General features: G+C 36.6%; 1 protein-coding gene across 5 annotated transcripts in view; it reads right to left on the bottom strand.

Moving 5' to 3' along the window:
• Window positions 1-323: 323 nt before the first annotated feature.
• PTPRC (protein tyrosine phosphatase receptor type C) overlaps window positions 324-23,176 on the bottom strand; it is a 120,638-nt gene continuing 97,785 nt past the window's right edge. For all 5 annotated transcript variants that reach the window (XM_081791903.1, XM_060644035.3, XM_060644034.3 and 2 more), the window contains 15 exons: window positions 22,855-22,945; window positions 22,688-22,764; window positions 18,847-18,883; window positions 18,653-18,750; window positions 17,823-17,948; window positions 15,834-15,991; window positions 15,474-15,609; window positions 13,222-13,371; window positions 8,793-8,883; window positions 7,407-7,540; window positions 6,613-6,747; window positions 4,182-4,304; window positions 3,781-3,959; window positions 2,578-2,713; window positions 324-1,236 (listed from right to left, as the gene is read on the bottom strand). In XM_081791903.1, coding sequence (XP_081648029.1) covers window positions 961-1,236; window positions 2,578-2,713; window positions 3,781-3,959; window positions 4,182-4,304; window positions 6,613-6,747; window positions 7,407-7,540; window positions 8,793-8,883; window positions 13,222-13,371; window positions 15,474-15,609; window positions 15,834-15,991; window positions 17,823-17,948; window positions 18,653-18,750; window positions 18,847-18,883; window positions 22,688-22,764; window positions 22,855-22,945 — 1,947 coding nt within the window. In that variant the 3' untranslated portion in view covers window positions 324-960. The remainder of the gene's footprint in view (window positions 1,237-2,577; window positions 2,714-3,780; window positions 3,960-4,181; window positions 4,305-6,612; window positions 6,748-7,406; window positions 7,541-8,792; window positions 8,884-13,221; window positions 13,372-15,473; window positions 15,610-15,833; window positions 15,992-17,822; window positions 17,949-18,652; window positions 18,751-18,846; window positions 18,884-22,687; window positions 22,765-22,854; window positions 22,946-23,176) is intronic.

The following is a 23,176-nucleotide window of genomic DNA, read 5'->3' as shown; positions in this document are numbered from 1 at the left end:
TTCAAATGTAAATATTTCACACAAATACATTTGCATAATTCTATTTTTATCCTATGAATATTAATATCTATTGCATTTGTTTAAAGATGTTTATTTAAATTCAACTGCAACACACATAATTTTTGGTCAAAAGTATCAAGCAATGAATTTCACATATTATACAGAGATTACTGCAAAATTATAAACACCATGTGAGTATAACAAGATAGGCTTGCTTGAAAATTTTAAATTAGATTAAATGAGCTTGAAAGATAGGGACTAAATGCTAACATATGGAATGTAAGATTTCCAAATGTTAATATAGTTAACTTTCTTGTAGTAACTACACAAACACACACACACACACACACACACACACACACACACTACTTTTATGTCTATTTCTAGAAGTAAAATAGTAAACTATAAGATTTATATGAGAAGAACAAGGAGGACATCTTGAGGTCGTTTCAGAAATGTACATTTTATTCTTAGATCCCACACACAATTTATGATTTAAAAAATAGGTCCTTTAAGCTAAGTTAATATGTTCAACATAAAATGGGTTTTTTCTACAAAAAAAGGCAAGGTTTCTCAAAAGCACTTAAATTCACTTAAAAGCATCCTCTCTCCCTTTCCTGTTGCCATCTCTGTTTCTCTCTGTCTCTGTCTCTGTCTCTGTCTCTCTCTCTCTCTCTCTCACACACACACACACACACACACATACACACACACACACAATCTAAGTCTACAAAGACGTTATTTTTTGCTTAATCGTGGGTAAAATTTTAACATATGCAAAAGACTGTACAAAACATTTTAGCAAAACTATCTTAAATATGTTTCTACTGTAGCAAAATAGAAACTTCTCACAAATATTGGTCCAATGCACTTCATTAATCCACTGTTTATCTATTTTGCCACCCTACTCCTAGAAAAATAGAAATCACACAACACAATGAGTCCTGTATACATCTTTTCCTATGCACTTTGAGTTAAACCTGGACTCGCAGGACCATTGGCGGAATGTTCTGGCTCCTCAGGGCTACTTGTGACTTTAGCACCTTCATCTTCTTTATTTCCTTCACTGGCCTTATCAAGGGCATCAGGTGAACTAACACAATTAGCATCCTGTTTTGCTTTGTCCAATTCATTATCAAATTCAATTTTATCTTCTTGATTGTTGCTTTTCTTTATTTGTCCATTCTGGGCAGGATAGGCACTAGCGATGATATCGTATAGGAGTTGGTATTGCTCCTAGTAAAAGAAAGAAGCAAGAAAGATTATGTAATTATTATAAAGGAGGTTTATGTAATTATTTGTATATCAGATGAAAATTAGCAAGAACTATTAATTTACTTGGAAGTCTTGGTCATTCTTACTTGTTCATTCCCCTCACAGGCCACGAGGTGTCTCATTTCCGTGACATGGCCCAAGATGCCACTTTTTGAGGTTAATGCTTCAGGAAGCCTATCCTGATCCCCATAGGTTAAATTAAGTGCCCTCATTTGTGTCCTTCTTATAATCTCTGTCATTTCAACTACTACACTGTTTAATAAATATCTGCCTTTTCCTCATGCTAAATGGTGAGTCTTTTAATGGCAAGAGCACATAACAGGCACTCAGTACACTTTTAAAATCAATATATGCAAGTTTAGTGTCATACATAATTAAAAGCTGCATATATTTGAGTGAGTAGCTAAGTTTATATGGCGACTGGTTATTAATTTCCAGATTGCCCTCTGCCAGCTGCAGAAGATCCATGCTTGATTGATTACAAAACTGCCACACTTATTATCCTCTCTGAATCCACACTTCTTTGCAATGTGACTTTGCAGACCCGTTCGAGAAGAGGCGGGGTCGATCTCCACATTCTTAAAGCTGAGCTGCCCCTGTGACTTGCTTAGATAAGAAAACGCAGAGGAGGACACATTGTGCCAGTACCAAGCCTGAACCTCAAGGGGTCGCGCGCCCTGCCACCCTACCCCTTGGAGATCTACCGCTTTTACGTGAATATGCGTGGGCTTGTCTTTTGGAGACAGAGAGACCTGCATTCTACTCATCCCTGTTGCCAGAGCTAAATGCCAGCGACTGCCAATCTGCTGGTCGTAGAGATCATTTTGGACAAGCCAAGCTTAGTGGACATATCAACAGCAGCAAACCTATGAGTGAGCTTGGTCTAGATTGGCTGAACCTGACGTCATTGGCAGAAAGATTTCATTGTTCCCATATACTATTGAACTATAATAAATGTGTTTTTTTTTTCTGCCACTAATTTTGGAGTGCTTTGTTACACAGCAATACACATTAATACAGGAGTAAAGATGGGGGAAATTAGGGAATTCATGAGCCCTTGAAGAAATGTCTGACATGAATTGCCATAACAAATTGCTGGCAAGCTCCAGTTAGGTCTCTTATTTATATTAATGATAATTTCATGTGAATCGTCATGTAAAAAAGGAATATAAAAAAGAATAGAACAGTGACTAGAAGACAAGAAAAGGAAAAGAAAGGAGATGATTGGAGAAGAGGGAGAGAGAAGAAAGCGTCAAAATAAAAATGCAAAACACATCAAAAACAGCTATAAGGTCTACTTACAAATGTGGGAACCATTCCTGGTCTAGCTCTGCGCAGAGATTTTACTACTTGAAAAACATCTATCACTTCTTCTGTTTCTGCACTTTCCAAGAGATTTAACAAAGCACAAAACAGTCCTGTTTGCTGAGATCCATCTCTGTAAGAGGAAAAAAAAAGATTTAAAAAGAAAATAATTCTACATTTTATGGAAAAAGTTATATTAGAATAAAAACTGAAAGGGAGAGATAGAATGCATTCTTCACTTCATGTTTATTGTAATTATAGTATTCCAATCTTGTAAGAGCAAAACATTTCTGCTAAATCCATTTTTCGGACAAACTTTTTCAGTTTGAGACTATAATAATCTTATACTTAAAAAAATAATTGTCTTAGGCTTTAAGCATGCATTTTTATTTACATCTGAAGTTATTAGGACAACTTTCATAATTCCAATTTGCAGATGAGGACATCGAGATTTAGGAAAAATAAAGACATGACTAGAAATCAATGAAACCAGAAATCCTGGACCCAATATTTTGTATATTATTAGAATGCATGCTTTTCTCCTCTCTTCTGTTTCTCTAATGCTTTTACAAATGTCCACATTTCTGGATCAATCGAAAACTGATGCTTGGTGAAATTTTTCATTAAAAAGAGGACAACTCGATAATTTACCTAACTGTGAGAAGCATGTTACATTATAATAAATATTCAATTTAAAGAATATGTTATTAGCAGGATTTTATTTATTCAAGTCTTTTCAATTAATATAAAACTTATAATATGTTTGCTGATGGCAAAGCGTTGATTCTTCTGGATTCTGTTAACACCTAATAGAGTGGATCAGTGCATAGAAGCATAAATAAAATGTAATATCCATCCATCTGTCTGTTCATGCATCCTTCCATTCATTCATTAACTCATGCAGGACATATGATATTCCAGATTCAATGTTAGGCACTGGGACTGAAAGATGATATGACACTGGTAGTAAGAAATTTAGAGACTAAAATGATTACACTATAATCATTTCTATCATATTTCTGTAAGAGCTATGCTGTGGGAGCAAACCTGAGAGACTGACTGATTCCACAAGAGGCTTTCAGGCTTTCAGTGCGGGCCTGCATTTTATGTATTAGCATAAATAATCTAACGGGAAGTGTGGACCATGAAGTCAAGCATTATGAAGATTTTTTAGAGAATATGCTATCAAATCCCACCCACCCGCAGTGAATGAGGAGAGGCACATTCTTGTGATGCTTAGTTCCTTCAGTGGAATTCTTCTTGGGAAGTTTTTCTTTGAGAATCTGAATCATAGAGATTAATTCTTTGGGTTCTGGAGGAAGCTCATCCACATTCCAGTTATTATACTGGTACTGGTACACAGTCCGAAAATCTTTCCTCTAAAACCAGAAAAGAAGAGAACATTAACTCACGTAAGGTTCAGTCCCTCTAATAACTTGATAGTCACAATTTCTTCGCAATTACTTTCATTTAACTCATCTTAAAGTTATAATAAAACATAATATACATTTTGCTTTACTTTTATAGAGTAATGTTTATTAGTTCTTCTACCAGACCAATCACCAGATCAAAAATATATACTCCTGAAATTATTTATGTACCTTGGAATGTCTCAGTTCAAATACACGGAGGGTATAAGCTGAAGATTGGTTGGTGTCTTTCATATCAACTTGTATATCTCCATATGTCTGCTTTCCTTCTCCCCAGTACTGAGCACAGACTTCCTAGATAAGAAAGAGCATGATTCAACACCTTCTTCACAAGTGTTCTGTTTGCTTTTTAACACATTGAGATCACCTCTTACTGTCTCCATCTCTCTCCTCTCTCTCTTTCCTCCCATTCTATTAAGTTGAAATTACTAATTGTGTTCTAAAATTAAAAGCTGTACATAAAACTCTACAATCTATCTTAAGTATCTTGGACATCCATTCTACAATACCTGGTGTTTGCTTGTGCAAATCAAGGGAACTGAGAAATACCCAAAGTGGCCAGGACATCACAGGAGTGGCTCTGTCACTGCTAGTGTAGGTCTTTGAGATTTGTTTCTCCCTTCCATACCCTTATTATCACCTCTTCAAAATTTATAGATTGAGCTGGTGTTGATCATGACCCCTGCCATAACAAGTCTCACTGTCCCTCCAGTGGTCTTTGAGGAAGGAGATTTCATCCTTTAGTGCTTTGTCGCTGTATCTTGATGACCAACACCATGAGCAGTTTTTTTATAAGTTAACTGCAAATCTAAGTAAAGGGTCAGATTGAAGAGTAGGTGGGTCACAAAAGTGTGTTCTTTCCCTGCAAATGGCTCTGTACCAACTACAGTCCCACAACTTCTGACAACAATAGGCAGATGCCTAAACTACCATTTCATTTTCCAGTTTTCACAGTTTGATGAAAAATATAATTGCTAGAATACCATGCTGGAATTCCTAACAAGTTATTTAAAAAAAAAAAAAGTAGGGTGTCTAGGTGGCTCGGTTGGTTGAGCGTCAGATTGTGGCCTGGGTCATTATCTCGTGGTCCATGAGTTTGAGCCCCATGTGGGGCTTGGAGCCCCATGTGGACAGCTTGGTGCCTGTAGCCTGCTTCGGATTCTGTGTCTCCCTCTCTCTCTGCCCCCCCCCACTTGCACTCATGTGTGCTCGCTCTCTCTCTGTCTCTCTTTCTCAAAAATAAATTAAAAAAAATAAAAAATAAATAAAAAGGAAAAGAAAAAAAACCCATAAAATAAAAACAACATTCTATGTCAGGGATAGGGAAACAAAGAGAAGACAGAGAGAAAGAGAAGGCATATAACTGCATACTTATGAGAGTGTTCATTAAATAGGCTTTAACATAGGGGCGCCTGGGTGGCTCAGTTGGTTAAGCGTCCGACTTCAGCTCAGGTCATGATCTCTCGGTTTGTGGGTTCGAGCCCCGCGTAGGGCTCTGTACTGACAGCTCGGAGCCTGGAGCCTGCTTTGGATTCTGTGTCTTCCCACCTCTCAGCCCCTCCCATGCTCATGCTCTGTCACTCTCTGTCTTTCAATAATAAATAAATGTAAAAAAAAATTAAATAAGCTTTAACATATGCCATATAATGTGTTAGGTGCTAAAACTAAGTAAAATCTACTAGCAGAGAAATTTAGATAACTCAAGGTATTAAGCGGAAGATCAAATACATGTCATAGGCATTAAGCAGATCAAAATAGACCTTAGGTTCACCTCCAACTATAGAATTTTATAATGCTGAATATAACATGAACATAAAGAAGGCAGGATTTAGATAAATTTTTAAGGAGTTCTATCTAACTAGAAGAAAAGGATCAAAATGGGAATAGAGGGCACATTTAGATATATGAAATGCCAGTAAATTAAGTCTCAGTGATGAAAATGTAGATTGTGTGTTAAGATTCAGTCAGAAAACCTTCTTGTCCAGAATAGAAATTATGGAAAACATAAAAATATGAAGAAAATGGAAAGATATATGAGGGTCTGATTATTGAGGGTCTTCAATATCAAACTGAGGAGTCTGGTTCTCATCTTGAAGAAAATAGGAGGAAAACGTGTCAGTTGCTACTTGTTTGTAGCAAGGAGCGACACAGAGACAGCTGTGCATTAGATGATCCACAGTTGGAGGTGGCTGGGTGGCTCAGTTGGTTAAGTGTCCGACTTTAGCTCAGGTCATAACCTCACGGTCTATGAGTTCAAGCCCCATATGGAGCCACTTCAGATCCTCTGCCCTCCTCCCCCTGCCCCTCCCCCGGCCCCTCTCTCTCTCTCTGTCAAATAAATAAATAAAACACAAAAACAAACAGACAAGCAAAGTTGATCCGCAGATGGTGTGCAGTACTAGACAAGGGCCACATGAGAGATGGTCAGAAACCAGACATGAGTTGCTAGAGGCCAACACTGGGATGGAAGATGGTCAGGAGGAACAAAGGCAACTGTGTGACAGAAGGGTCAAAAACACTTGGGTATATCCAGCGAGTAATCCAAGAATGGCGAATGATATTTTATGACAGAAAAACAAAAAATATTCTTGAAAGTACAAACCTGGTCTCCATTCTTCAGCCCTGTCAGCATAACAATAACTTTGACTTTTCTTTGGAATATCATCTGCCAAAAGTCACCAATGGTCTCTTTTAGTGGTCCCTGAGCAGCAATCATCACTTCAGGTTTCCAGTAACTCTTTAAAAGAGAGAGAGAGAGAGAGAGAGAAAGAGAGAGAGAGAATCTGTTACTCTCGCTCAGTGGTGAGAGAGCAGTGGATTCTTAACATAACTATTGGGAAATATTGTCACTTAATTTGATATCCATGCTTTCATATGAAAACATTAAGATTCTTAGGTCCTAGGAACAATGTGGTATCTCTATGTAAAATACTTATTTGGTTTATGACAATACTTAGCTAATAGTATGAAATCAAGTTTAGAACATACACTGTCCTAACAAAACTAACAAGTTTTCCCTTCCAAAAAGTTTTAAAAAGTTAATGTGGTTGAAAAAGAAAATACATAAGCATTTCAAATTTCTTCATCATGTCTCTACCTAATTGATGTATTTTCTCAAACTGTATTATTTTTCAAACTAATATGAAGAGTCATGTTTGTCATAAATTGTAACCAATAAGCATTGTTTTATTTTGTATCAACCCATTAGGTTTGGATACCGTTAAGTCTTTCAGTAAGTTAAAATATAGTATTAAAAATTAACACTTTTTTATCAATCAATATATAGTTATGGCTAAGCTCATAATTCTTTTATAAATTCACTTAATGAATGGCCATAGTAATATAGTAGATTTTTCAAAGGGTTAGATCCTGGGCTTTGGAAATTTAAGTACCTACCATTATAAATGACGCATTGATGTATTTACTTGTTTCCTCTGAGTCACTGTCATCATCAGAAGATTCCTCTGAATCATGCTCACTCTCTTTGCTCATCTCTAGTTCATGTTTAAGTGGCACTCTGTTAAAGTCATCTATGTAAAATAAATTAGCAGTAAGTCTTTCTTTAAAAAATCAAATCTCTGCTTGATTGTCAGGTAGAAATTAGAGAAGTGACAGATTGCATCATGAAAATTTACTAATCTATATGAAATGAGACCCTACATAAAATTCAGTTCTTAGTGATTAACAGATTATAAAAATGCAATCTGAGAAAAAGAAGGTCACCAAAAGTTTCTTGGAAAAACATGGGATATACCTCTGTGTTAAACAACGGATAGATACCATAATATTCCAATATATCATTCGATCTTTGACACATATACTTTAGTTTCCCATGAACTATCATCATTCTGCTAGATATAAGCCTAAATTCATAAAGAAATTAAAGAAATGCATAGTTTAGGTAAAAACCTAATTTCTTAATTATGTCAATTAACATCAAATTAATAATCTAATAAATATCTCAGATGACTTATTATTTAATCAACAAAATTATTTAGTCCCATAATTTCTCACTTTCTCAATCTCTTTAATATATAATTTCCTAATCAGATGATCTGATTAGCTATATAACCATCAACTCCAGATTTTGAACTAATATTTATAAGGACTTCAGAAATTAACTAGGTCAACCACATATTGATATGATTTATCCAGCTGTCTAGCTTATTAGCTTGGGTTATATTTTCTCCATGCTAATTTTACTTTATGCCAATGAATAAAATTATAGTTTTATCAGACATTACCTACCAATTCTTAAATAACAGAATTCAAGTATGGAAACTGTACATGCATTGATCTGTTAAATTTGATGATTAACAGTTTATAAGGTAGTTTCTACCTACTGTCAATCTCCCAGATAGAAGGAAGGGGTGAAGAGAACACAGAAAGAAAAAAAGAAGTAATTTTTGCTACTGGCAATTACCCTGAAACAAACAACTGAAATCAACTAAAGATGAGAAATAGTAAAGAAGACTAGGCCTTTTTTTCTCCCACCTGCAGAGGATACATCTTTCTGACAACCCATTTCAGAAATAATTGGTAGAATGAAAATACTGAATACAGTCTATCCTCCAAAGTCCAAAATTCTTTGGAATTGGACTTTCAAAGAATTTGTTATAATTCAATATAAACAGACTCTTAGCTATTCTCTACTGTCAATCCAATGTTGAAAATTTGCTTCAACGTAATTTGTGTGTGTGCATCTTACATTAAGCAAGTCCAAAAGAGAGTTTAATTTTATCTAATACCAAAAAAAATAAATAAATAAAATGAACTACATACATGGAATGATGTTAGAATTCCTGTTTTTACTTTTATTTTGTTCTTGATTTCCAATGTGCTGTGTCCTCCAGCTCCTATATGAGGGAAGTCTCTGAGGGTAAAAAATAGAATGGAACACTCCTTTCAAGACGTAAATATTGCTTTTGTTTATTATTGTGACATAAGATGCTCCCTAAAGAAAAGTATTTCATCAAGTTTTGTGAAATTTACATGCATTTCCCATAGTTCACAATTTTTACATTTGCCTCTGAATTGTTCCTTTTAATTGTTCAAGCATTTAATATGTATTTTTTTAATTTTTTAATGTTTTATTAATTTTTTTTGAGAGAGAAACAGAGTGTGAGCAAGGGAGGGGCAGAGTGTGAGGGAGACACAGAATCCGAAGCAGGATCCAGGGTCTGAGCTGTTAGCACAGAGCCCGACACGGGGCTCGAACCCATGAACTGTGAGATCATGACCTGAGCCAAAGTCAGTCGCTTAACCGACTGAGCCACCCAGGCGCCCCAGCATTTAATATTTTTGCCATGGAAATTTTGAACTAAATATATACAATTATATAACAAAATATGTTTCCTACTAAAGAGCTGCTGAAAAGCAAAATAGCATGGTTTGTTCTTGTATAAGTTGAAGCACTACGCAGGTGTTGATTATTATCCATATTGCAAGAGGTAACGGTAAATTATTTTTAAATGATCATAAATAAACTCTCCAGATACGGCATTCACGGGAGATTTGGCTCATGCTTCAAATAATTGATGATTGATTTGTTTATGCCTTCCCTACTGCTTTTCCTCTCACTCACAGTTGCTAATCAGTCAGCAAGACCTATCATTTCTGCTGGTGAAGCTCTCAAACCCTTTTGCTTTTCTCTCTTTCTACTTAGTACAGTCCACTTTAATTTCTCACTTGAAAATGTCAACAGTTTCTTCACTGGCCTCTTTACTTCAATCTCACTTGCTCTAATCCTCTTAAAACTTGAAACAGAGTCCACTGAGGCTCCTCAGGGGTCTCCCATCATTGGTAGGAAGTATTCAACCAATCCCTTTACTACTGCACAAAAACCTTAGGGAATGCACTCTTGATTGTCCGTCCCGCCTCACCCTTTGATAGGCCCCTTCCACTACAGCCAAACCAACGTCCTCAACTCCCCCTGGGAAGGGGTTGAATTGTCCTGAATCTTAGCAGATTCGCACGTGTGTTTTCTGCTTGGACTGCCCTTTCCCTTGTCACTCTAACTTCTACTTGCCCTTTAGCTATCAGTTTAAGTGTCCTTTCTTCTGAAAGGTCTTTTTGCTTTCAGCCCTTTCTCCCCATTGGTCCTTAAATAAATATTTGTCAAGCGGATGAATAATCTAAACCAAGAGAGCTCATCATGTACAGTTTAGCAGGATTTTATACACATACAAACATATGTGCATGTGGATGTACATGTGAGTGTGTGTGTATATATATATATACACATATATATACACATATATATATATTTTTTTAAATATGGTTTGCTCTTTCAAACTAAATATGGCACCCTGTTTCAAACCCCATTTATTGCCGTGTAACTGAATGAATGAAAACCTCACCATTGAATACTAGGCCACTTGAACACTTCCATGAACTGCTTGAAAGCTGATGCCTTGGAAAGTATTACAACACTTTTTTTGCTCTTGTCTGAACAGTCACCCAGTGGTCTCTTCCCTCTAGTCAATACCCAGTATTATAGATAAAACTAATGGTTCGCCTTCCTTGAAGACATGGAGGGGTTTTCACACCTCAGCCTGTGCTTGTTTCAGTTGCTACAAGTCTAAGCCTCCCAGGGCATCCATATTCTCTAGAGCTCTACTCCTAAATAATTACCTAAATGATTGTTCTAAAATACAACAAACTCAATGTCTTATATCCCATCAACCAATGTCTTCCTCTCTGCCCTCTGGTGCTCATGGTCTGTTGTCAACAAACTGCCATCCATCTTAATGCTTTTCTTTCAATAGTCCCTTCACCTTTTTTCTGGGGAAGGGGCAGGTGCACCAAGTGAAACTTGAGTGCCCCTTGAGAACATCGCCAAAAATGCAGTTCTTTAAAAAAAAACAAAACAAACTGAATTCTCCCCTCATACCCCATATACTTCACAGCGTGAAAAGATATGTGCTGTCGGTTTCTACTTGTAAATCATTTCTACTCATTTCTCCTTCCAAATACCCAACTACGTTGATTTTCTTGAAATCACGTTACCTTCCTTTAACCTTTTTTAGAGGCTTCAGGTACTGATTACTGGATCACCCCACCTCCTTTAGTTTCAGACTTGTTTAATTTTTCTCCCCAGGTCTGTCATCATTCTTGTTTACTTCTACATTGACAAGCATGATCTAGCCAACACTCTAGTCTCTTCACTTCTTAGCTTCTTTACCTCCTATGACCTTTCCCTCCACTCCTCTGCCATCCACTTTCTCCATTCTACCTTTTTAAGTTTCATTTCAAATGTTCATTTAAAAATTACAATTTCAACCATCCCATTATTGAAGATTACCTCTTTTCTTCCCTGTCATTTGTTCTAGTATCTTCAGTTTAGCAACGTGCAAGTCTATCAAAACTTCCCATATACTGTCCTTAACATTTTCTCTATGTGCCCAATGTCCTTCTGTGGCCAGTTTGCTCTTTATCATCCACCACTGTATCATTCATTTGCAAACACCCTCAATTTCTTCACCTGGGACTTTCAAACTGTCACTTTAAGAAATCCTCTGTGGGAGTGGGGGATGGGCTGGGTGGCCCAGTCGGTTGAGCATCCGACTTCAGCTCAGGTCATGACCTCAAAGTTTGTGGGTTCAGGCCCAGCATCAGGTTCTGTGCTGACAGGTCAGACCCTGGAGCCTGCTTCAGATTCTGTGTCTCCTTCTCTCTCTGACCCTCCCCCACTTGCCCTCTGTCTCTCTCAAAAATAAATAATAAACAATTCAAAAAAGAAAAAAGAAATCCTAGATGGGTTTAACTCAACTATCTGCATGCACAGCCCCTGTTTTCAATGTTTCTATAGAAAACAATGAAACAAGATGACTCTCTTTAAATTCATGACCATAAATTTCAACTTTCTACTTTGATATAACTATTTCATATACTTCCCCTTTCTGAAGCATAAGTTCTGCTTTGCCCTTCTTATTCCTGTACCCCTAAAAGTTTAACTGATGATCTCTTGCTTCATACCCTCTTTAGAAAAGGCAGGCAATTGGATGAGAAATGCCTCAACTTCCTATCACCAATTCTACGAACTGACCAACATCTCTACTCTCATCTTCTTTCTACCTTTATGCTTAGATGGAATAATTTCACTGCTCCCATCAGTTATAGTCTCTGGGTTACACTCTCTCACTATGTCTATCTGCAAATCACTTTGACTCTTATGCCCAAAATTGTACAAAGGGAGCAAAATTGTACACAGAGCAAAAACCCAATCATATTTGTTCAGTGAAAGAAGTTACTCTTTCTTTTAGTGGCTTTATGTAAGAATGTTGAAATGGCATTCATAAGTGTTTCCAAACGGCATATAGGGGGGCAAGCAGAGTTAGTGTACTGAATACGCTTGATTTATCAGCTGAAAGAGCAAGAAAATAGCAATTAAACATCCTTCCCCTCAAGACTGCTCTGGTAGACTGCTAGTTCTTACACAATAGTACAGGTCTTCTGGTGGATTGTGTTACGTGGAGATTATTATACGCTTCACCTCCACCCCCCACCTCATCCTTACTTTGAGCCAAGACATTAAACAATTCTGCATCCGATTAAAAGCATGTTCCTGGTCTTGTGAAACTCTCCAATTTGGCCAGTTTGGCAGTTCACAGACAGTTTCAGTAAACTTGATATCAGTAGTGAAAGAGAAAAGGTACAAAACATTTTGTTTGGACAACTGAGCAATCTGGAGATAGCTCCACAAATTCTTGGAATGAGTGAACTACATCCTAGGCTGGCTTTCAGAGTAATTGCCTAATAAATAGGTTAGGACACATGTATTTATCCTTTAGTTTCTGTCTACCAGCTCCAGCCAGTTAAACTTCCTAAGTAGTCATAAACTCCTCTAATTATTTCCTTTACAAACCCAAACCAGATGTAGTTTTAAAAGGTGAGATGCTACATTGCCTTTGGCAGACCAATTTTGTGGGTATTACTATTATTTTGACACTTTATTTTATACCAGCTTAATGAGAAATAGTTAAAAGGGGAGGGCTGGGGACGCATTTCTAGGCTTAAACAAGTCTCCTGCATAACAGCTGTGTGCTTTTAGGTATTTCTCTTAAACTCCCTTTGTCTTAGTTTCCTCATCTGTACTCCATTGGTTATGGTGAGGCCCAAATTCAGGAATCATGCCGAATGCACACCCCCAGAAAATAGCCCTCGTGAAAGTTAACTTTAGTAACTATTATTATTGCTATCACATCATTACCTGGAATTCAGCCTCTAGGGGAGACGGCTCACTGGGGGGATCTCTTTTCTTCATGTTAAGTAGATATGGATGTAATTCAGACAAACTCACTTCTGTTTCCCCAAATTGGTTGTATTCCACCAAGGCCTGGTGGATCAAGATATACTGTGCCTACAATTTCAAAGAAAAATATGGATAATTAATTGCTAACTTCTAGTCTTATGAATCATATTGAAATAAATTATGCATCTCTATAACTGTGCTCAGATTGGGACAATGTTTGTAAAAGAAAACCAATGCCCATAACATTTGAATAGTATGGAATTTGGCTCTCACAATTCTCTGGAATGTGAGCAAATTCCACTTCAGATCATTTTTGCAGAAAAAAAAAATAGCTTGGTAAATAGATTAAACATATACTATGTAGTGCATAACTTTTATTTGATTCCTAAAAATTAGAAAACATTACCTGTTACTTCCTTCAGTGACCATTATTGAGCCAGTGAGTCAAATTACTAATATATAAAACTATAATAAATATCTAAGAGGAAAAAAATCAAATTGATAATCCATACAACACATTAAAAAAAAAAGCTTTCTAGAATCTTTTAAAATAGGGAAAATTATCAAGAAAAACACAATACGCCAAATCCACATTTAACAACTCCTAACATTTTTATCATATTTGAATCCACTATTTTTAAATAAGTGACAAATTTGTGATAACATTCAAGCCTCTTCAACTACTAATGTTAGTTTCCTGAGTTTGACTATATCCTTTTAGCCCATTTACTTTTTCCACAAGATAAGTTTTCCTTTTGTTCCTGGTTGACAATCTATTTTTATTCTTCTATAGTGACACCCATGTATCTGTAAGCATTGTACAGATTTGTGTGCTTTTTAAAATTTGTGTAAATTGGGGCGCCTGGGTGGCTCAGTGGGTTAGGCATCGACTTCAGCTCAGGTCATGATCTCACGGTTCGTGAGTTCAAACCCCGCATCAGGTTCTTTGCTGTTAGTGTAGAGCCCACTTCGGATCCTCTGTCTTTGTCTCTCTCTGCTTCTCCTCTGCTTTTGCTCTCTCTCTCTCTCTCTCTCTTTCTCTCTCTGTCTCTCAAAAATGAATAAACATTTAAAAAAAATAATAAAGAAATTAAATAAAATGGTATAAATAATATCTTACATGTTTCATTTGGTGACTTTATTCACTCTTTGTTTTCATCTGAACATGTAACCAGATAGATAGGTACAGACTAAGATTATTCCTTTCACTGTAGCGCCGCATGCAATTGTGTGTCCACGTATTGTTTGCCCTTTATCCCATAAAGTGCTTCCTTTTTTTTTCCCTTTTGCTGTTCTATCAATGCTGAATTTAACATTCTTTTTTTTTTTTTAAGTTTATTTACTTATTTTGAGAGAGACAGAGTGTGTGTGTGAGCAGGGGAGGGACAGAGAGAGAAAGGGAGAGAGAATCCCAAGCAGGATCCTAGCTCTGAGCCCAGTGCAGGGCTCAGATTCACAAACCGTGACATGAGCCAAAACCAAAGTTAACCGACTGAGCCACCCGGGTGCCCCCAATGAACATTCTTGCACGTGTTTTTAGTTATGCACATTTACAAGTGCTTCCCTTGGGTATAGACATACATGTGGAATTGCTGGGTCAAGTGCAGGTATTTTCAATAATAACCATCACTTACAATTACTGGTTACATACTTGTGCCAGAGACTTGCCTATGCATTTTCCTTGGATTACCTTTGTGTCATAGGGTAAATATATCACTGTGTCCATTTTACAGATGACTTAACGGAGGCACAGAAACATTAGAAACTTGTGAAACTGTACATACCATTAAGAATTAACAGCAAGATAGGAACCTTGGAAGTCTACTTCAAAATCTGGGCTATTATTCACTCTACTACTCCGTGTCCCTAGCTCTAATTTTATGAGATGCTATCAAATTAGTTATCAGTGTTTTTGTTTATTTTTTTCCTTTCTAACATGTGTAAATGGTATCTTATTATTAATTGGTGTGCTTGTTTGTTCACATATATTTATAATCATCCTTCTTCTGCAGGACTTTCAGCCACTAACACGAAATGTTCCTAACTATAATTGGTGCTTATCAATTGATTTAGTTTTCATGAAATAAAAAGAAAACTATTTTCACTCAGTTGAGAAGAATTTGGATTTCTTTGAAGATCACCATTCCCGCCACAAAAAGACTTCAGTCAAAAAGCAAAAGGGATAACAGTGATTGAAGGGGAGCACATACCTCCACTTGAACCATCAGGCACCTCTGTCGCCTTAGCTTGACGACATAACCATAAACGTCCACTTTGTTCTCTGCCTCCAGGCCTTCTAGCATGGCGTCAATTCCAATATAAGTGCCTGTGCGTCCAACACCAGCACTGACGAAACAACAAGCAAACAAACAAACAAACAAAGTGAAGGCATGATCATGGCGGGGAAATGAAAAGACAACAGGGGTGAAGCAGAGGAAAGGATAAAAGTCTCTCCTCACAGACTGTTTTCCAAAACAGCAATCGCCAAAGGAAGGCAAAGGTGTTCTCTAACAGCCCAAGAGGAAGACTTGGGACAGCACTGGTGCCGGCCTTGGGAGTTCTCCATGTACCTGCAGTGCACCACAATGGGGCCACTGAAGAAGTTGCTGAAAGCGTTCACTCTCCTTCTCAGCTTGAGGAGCAGGTGAGGATCCTCAGGAACCCCGTGGTCAGGCCAGCTGGTGAACTGAATGTGAGTCACCTCTCTTCCGGTTGCTTTTTCTTTTTTCTAGGGGAGAGATAATGTTTTCTCTGAGATGATTTTCTTGCAAGCAAATTTTCTGACATACATAAGTGGGGGCAGGGGGGAATCCAGTATCAAAAACTCCTCGTGCAAAGGTTTTCAGCCATTATTACATGTTTCCTTTCCAATCAATCACCAGGAGTTGAGATGTCATGCAGGGGTGGCATGCACTAACCAGCAAGCAATAACTTACCAGTAAGGTAAGCAAGGTGTGGTAAGTTCGTGGAAACTGCTGGGAACTTTCATGCTGCCATGCCAAAACCAAACAGCAAAAACAAACACACACACCAAAAAATGGGAGTGTGGGTAGGTGGAAAAAGATATGACGTAAAGGCCATTCTCACAGCTCTTTGAAACATTTCCACTTGGTAGGCCAGCAAATTTTCTTCATGTGAAGAAAGTCTGATTAATTGTTCTGTTAATGCTATACTTCTTAGCGTTAGAAAGGTCAGCTCAGACTGTAGAGAGACAACTGAGGAAACTCAGCCCCAGACTATAGCTCGTATTTGTCCCAACTTCAAGATAATCACTACAAGATGAGTAATTCATAGTTCTCTGACCTGGTGTGAAGAAGAACCACCTACATTTAGGTAACAGAAGAAACAACAAGACTTGGGTGGTTGTAATTGTCTGATGGGAAATGATTATGTTAATTAAGAATAATGATGAGACTAAGCAATGCAACCAGATCTACATATTACCCGTAAGTATGGATGGGGTGGGGGTGTCATGCCTAAGTCCATCATGTATTTAACCACAAACTATTGGTGGTGGAACCACTGTTCCAGAGCCCTCTGTGGCCCATAGTAGTTAGTAATGCCATGGGAGCCTTAGAAGGCCTTGGAAGAAATATATAATTGAAAGGGGGTGTTTTTGCATCTTTAAACAGCTTTAAGATATATTCACATAGCATAAAATTCATTCATTTAAAGTATAATTTTTTTTATTATGTTCCCAGAGTTGTACAATCATCACCACTATCTGATTACAGGACATTCTCATTACCCACTCCCAAAAGAAACCCCTACTGATTACAGCCATCCCTCTTCCTGCTTCACCTCCCTCAGTTCCAAGCAATCCTAACCAGCTTTCTGACTCCATAAATTTGCCTATTCTGGGGACGCCTGAATGGCTCAGGCGGTTAAGTATCTGACTCTTGATGCCGGTTCATGTCATGATCTCACAATTTGTCCGACATTAAGCTTTGCACTGACAGTGCAGAGACTGCTTGGAATTTTTTCTCTCTCTCTCTCTCTCTGCCCTCCCCACTCTATCTCTCTCAAAATAAATAAGCTTTTAAAAAATTTGCCTATTCTGGATTTTTCATAAAAACAGTATCCTAGAACACGTGAGGACCTCTGTTTTAACTATTATCTAAAGCCCTACCGACTGTTTTTTTCCAAACTAACATTTTATCTTTACTACATAGTTAGTGCTTTGTATTTCTTACAGTAGTCTTTAATTGTGCCATGTGTATATTCTTTCCATAATGGTAATTAATAGACCCGTAGAGAATAAGGGCCATTTTACCATTCATTCGATAATTCAGTCATTTATTCAACACAGTTAAAGAGCTCTTTTCTTTATATGTCAAGAGTCACAGAATTATAAATACTTTTGATAGGACTTGGACAGACAGATCCTACTTTCACCAGTGATTTAACTTGACCTGCTGGCTTGTGTTCTAACCCAACTCCTCCTCCTGTAGGTTGTTAAAAATAATTTTTCTTAGATATAATTTCTCACATTTAATTCCATAATTGTATTTTTAGACAAACCGTATGAAAATAAAAAATATGTGATGAAACAAACTCACGTTTGTAATGTTCAACTTCTGAATGATATAATCTGGACACCTTTTGTACTCGGTGATCTTTACCACAACATCTCCAAAAGTCCGTGTGCCCTCTTCCATTGACGGCCAGTATTCGGCACACTTGTTCTATATTTTAAAAAATATTAATAATTTTTGTTTTTAATTTAAACAAATGTATGTATTAAGACTCTTTAAAAAACAAAACAAAAATCATCCATCTGAAAGTCTCAAAACATTCATGTATTCTCCTTTAAGTACATATACACCTTAAGCTGTGATGCTTGAAATGTATTCCATTTCCCATTAATGGCCCTGATAGATTTCCTTCATACTACGTAGCCAGAGGATGATCTTCCCAGGCTTAGCTGCATATTAAAAGGAGATGTGCTCGGTTGTCAGCAGAAATGATGTGGTTGCATGTGGTTAATTTCAGGCTGGAGGATAGGGAGGCTTTCACGCTTCCTAAAGTCCCATTCCATGAATTACCATGTATCTGCCCAAGGACAGTTTTCTTTCAAGTATTCTCAAGTACTTGTGAAATCATTTCACAGAAATGCACTAAGCTTGTAACAATAGTGCAAAGAAATAGGAGTCAAATGTAAGTCCAGCAATTAAGCAGAAACACTTAAATTTTATTCATATATACATATATTTAGGTATGGACACTATTTTTCTACATGTGTAAAAAGTTCAAATCAAGTGTCATAGTGATTAAAATAGAGAACTCTCTGTTTTTGTCATCCAGCACGTGTGTGTGTGTGTGTGTGTGTGTTTTGAAATATGATTCAACACTCTTTTCCTAACCCCAACCTTTACCCTATGAATCCTACCCTGTTTCCTTCTTCACATCGAGTGACCATGACAATGACTGTGGCTTTCTGTTCCCAGATCATCCTCCAGAAATCATCAACAGTTTCATCCCTGGGACCTAGGAAGTAAATAAACACAAACTGATAAGAAATACCTTCTTAAAAGCGCTATGAAACAATTTTCAAAAAGAGTGTTAGACTGTCAGATAAATTACCTTGTGCAGCAATGTATTTCCTGGGTTCTTTGAAACCCTGTTCAAAAAACACACAAAGGCATATCATTTACTGAACACTCAATTATTTCTTTATGTGCAAAATCATGAGTTAGAGGAAGTTAATTTAGATCCACCGTCTCTTGGTTGTGGATTTCTCTGGACATTTTCAAATCATAAGGGGGATTTTATTAACTCATGGTCACCCTTTAAACTGTACCAAACATGTTAGCACTTACAAACACCATTCGTGACCTTTATGTATCTTTGCTATATATCCAAAACAATTTTGAAAACTGGACTTCATCCTCATCGGGATGATGCAGCAATTTACAAAAGTAATCCAGACATTATCCCCACACATCTACCTTTTAACTAGCGCTGGGATAGACCACCGATTCCCTAGACTCCTTTTCTGCCATTGTAGATAAGAGAAAGAGTGACTTTAATTTCACTACCTACAATGTTTGCTTTTTCCACTCCTATTACCAAGGCAAAGAAGGAGGACAGAGGCAAATAAGATATTGTGCTAGTTTCTTCCAAATTATGTCATATTCCTTAAATTCACCTCAGCAATCAGAGAAGCCCTTCAGAGAGATAACCTTCGCCCATTAGATGAAATATTGTTACATGGGCCAACCTTCTCCCATTAGGTGAAATATTGTTACATGGGCCACAAGAATTCAGGATTAATATTAGTAACTTCTTGAAACTTCTATCTCATGACATAGTATTATTTATACATTAGCTCGTTCAACACTTATTTATTAACGGGCTACAATATGTCAAGTACCTATCTAAAAGCTGAGACACATTTTTCAGGAGCTCCTAGTTCTGCTGGAGACAAATAAGTAAAAGTCGATACCATAATTCCCACATATATTTGAATAGGAAATATAAGGGGTTTTTCTCAGAGATTATCTAAATCCTTATAAAATCTTCTGTCAATTACTTTACTTTGAAAAACAACGTTTGGAAGAAACCCTATATACTAAAATAAATATCAATGCTAATTGTGAAAGCCTACAGAAGTCACCTGCAGAATCGGTTAAAATGGAGGTCAAAATTATGGCACAGTACTAGTAATTATCTTTAGACAATGACCTCACATTTGTAACTGTTGCTTGTGATTATAAACAACCCTTTGAGGATAATATTAAAAAGGAATGAAATAAGAAATGGTATAAGAATATCATAAGCACATGTCATTTGTTGCGTGGGATAGAGCTTACAAGGACAACAGCAAGCAAGGATACAAAATTGTCTTGTATCAAACAAAGTCGATGGGAGGCAGGACATTAGTACAGGTTAAAGTGATGTCTTTAGGGACAGAATACTTGAGAAGAAAAGTCCCAGCCCTGCTTCCACTTGTAAAAATGTTTCATAAATGATCTGAATAAAAAATATTCTTAAATATTTTTTTTCATTTTACAGAATATGTGTGTAGAGGATCGAATAGCATTTTTCAAAACTCATATCTACTCAGAACGTCAGAGTGTGAGTTCATTTGTAAATAAGGTCTTTGTGGAAGATAAGGCTATACCCCTCTGAGGCTGGGCTCTAAATCTAATGACTGGTGTCTTCTTTTTTTTATGTATTTTTTTTTACTTATTTTTGAGAGACAGAGAGAGAGAGAGAGAGAGAGAGTAGGAGTGGGGAAGGAGCAGGGAGAGAGGGAGACACAGAATCTGAAGCAGGCTCCAGGCTCTAAGCTGTCAGGACAGAGCTTGAGAGGGGGTTTGAACTCACGAACCGTGAGATCATGACCTGAGCCGAAGTTGGATGCTTAACCAACTGAGCCACCCAGGAGCCCCAAATGGCTGTTGTCTTTATAAGAGAAAGGAGACACAGTGCTGTAGAATCACACAGGGAAGATCATGTGATCATAGAAGCACATTTGAAGGTGATACAGGCACAAGACTAGGAAGGCCAACGATTGCCAGGAACCACTAGAAGCTAGGAGAGGCAAAGAGCAATTTCCCCCAGACCCTTCAGGGGCAGCATGTCTCTGCTGACACCTTGATTTTGGATTTCTTGTCTCCAGAACTTTGAGAGAATACTTTTATGTTTTTTGAAGCCATCCTGTTTGTAATACTTTGCTATGTCGGCCATAGGAAACTAAGATACCATGTGAATAAATAAATATATAAATAAATAAATAAACAAACAAACAAATATAATTTGACCATTTTACCTACTCCACTAAAAAATTATATATTCATGTACATCGAAATAAGCAAACCTCAGTTTCAATGTCTTTCTGCAAGAAAAGCTGGTGAATTGCCTTATAGCATAGTATACAATTTGTCTACTATTTTACTGTCAAAAAAACTTTTTTGGCATTCTTCATATATTGCTGGTGGAATGTAAATCGGTATGACCCAGTGGAAGACCATTTGGAAATATCTTTTAAAATTGCAAATGATATTCTCTTTGGCCTAGAAATTCTTCTTTTAGTATTTTATCCTAGATACACTAAAACCCATTGTAAAATAGTAAGTCAAGATTTTTCATTGAACCATTGTTTATAACAGAAGATTCTAAACAGATTTAATGTCCATTAATATAGGCACTTATTGACTAAATCACAATACAGCTATACCATGAATGACTCGTAAAATATAAAAAATGCAGAAATTTTCTATGTCCAGGGTCAGCAAACTACAACTTATGCCTGATTTTGTTAAAAAAAAAAAAAAGTTTGGAACGCATTCACATTGTGTATGGAATTGTGGCCACTAAACTTCAGAGCTAAGTAGTTGTGACAAAAATGGTATGTCCTGGAAAACCCAAAATATTTGTTGCCTGGACTCTTACAGAAAAGATTTGTCAAACCCCGTTCTTGTAATGATATTATTGTAATGTATGGTATTGTAATTATTATAAGGATATATCCATATATATCTTTATTGTATCATTACTATATATATATATATATATATATATATATATATATACACACACACACAAATCACATAACTTTACAGGTTTATAAAGCATGGCACAGAAAAATGTGAATATTATGTTAACACTTTTGGATAAAGAGAAGATAACAAATGTTAGTGCCTTTGGACTGGATCAATAAGAAACAATATAGAGGTTACCTTGTGTAGTAGGTGGGAGCATTGCACAAATGGTGGATTGGGTGGAAAGAAGCTATTTTTCAGTCTCCCTGTTTTTACACTGCTTATTTTTTTTTTTAACGTGTGATGCATTACTTATTCAGCAATTATATAATAAATAACATTTTAAAATATTTTGGATAAATTAACCATATGCAACGTCTATTTTTGGATAAATATGACGAACAAATGATCTGGGACAATGAAGCATATCTCTGCTGAAATGCAATGTTATGTAATTGAAGAACAACAAGTTGGAGTCAGGCCGACCCGGGTTTGAATCCCAGCTCAACTTTTTACTGATTGAATGAGGATAAGGATAACTAATTAACCAGAGTCTCCCAGTCTTCACCTCTACAGTGAGTATGGTGTGCGTGGTCGGGGCAAATGTGGGGCTCTTATGAGAAATACATACACAGATCATTTAGTCTAATATCCAGCACAATAGTAGGCACCAGAGTATTTTAATTATTAGTATCACTCTTGGTAGAGAAAAATTTTATAATATACTTAGCATGAATAACAAATAATAAATAACTATTCCTGTAGATATTAATGATTTTGTTGTTTATGTAAGTGACATGAGGAGTTTACTTCAAACTATTTCTAATAATATTTCTAAACTTTTGACATGACAAAGAAAGAACTGAATGGACTGTATAGATACAATGACAAAACAACAAAGACATAAAATAATCTGGCAGTTATGCGTTTTTACTCACGTCAATATAGCTGGCATTTATATAATTTGATCCTGCATCTCCATTTATATCAGAGAGTTCAACACGGTTGTAATCATCTGTTCAAAGAAAAGAAATATAAATAAGTGAAATAATGAATAATAAAGTAGCCTAAACATATAGAAATTCAATTCTCAATGAGTACTTACAAGGAAGGATGTCAACATAACGATTTTTGTTCTGGTTAAAGGGTTTTCGAGCATCCTTGATGGAAAACTTGCTAAATACCCGTGGAATGCTCTGAAAGACATAATGGTCCTTTGGGTCATGGCAGATTCAAGAAAAATAATTTTCCCCTTGCCACTTACCATTTTGAGCAAATGAGACATCCTGGAACGTATTTCTTTTTTGCTGATGAACAAGTTGCATGGAGTAATTGAAATTAACATTATTAGGAATTATGCAAAAAATACTAAAAATGACTGATGGGCTACTTTGAGAATAAAGTTGTGACACAACTTTATAACTAAT

The sequence above is a fragment of the Panthera onca genome, chromosome F1 (assembly GCF_046562875.1).
Source record: "Panthera onca isolate mPanOnc1 chromosome F1, mPanOnc1 haplotype 2, whole genome shotgun sequence".
Classification (NCBI taxonomy): domain Eukaryota; kingdom Metazoa; phylum Chordata; class Mammalia; order Carnivora; family Felidae; genus Panthera; species Panthera onca.
Note: the sequence above shows the minus strand (reverse complement) of the source record. Positions and strands in the feature narration are given on the sequence as shown.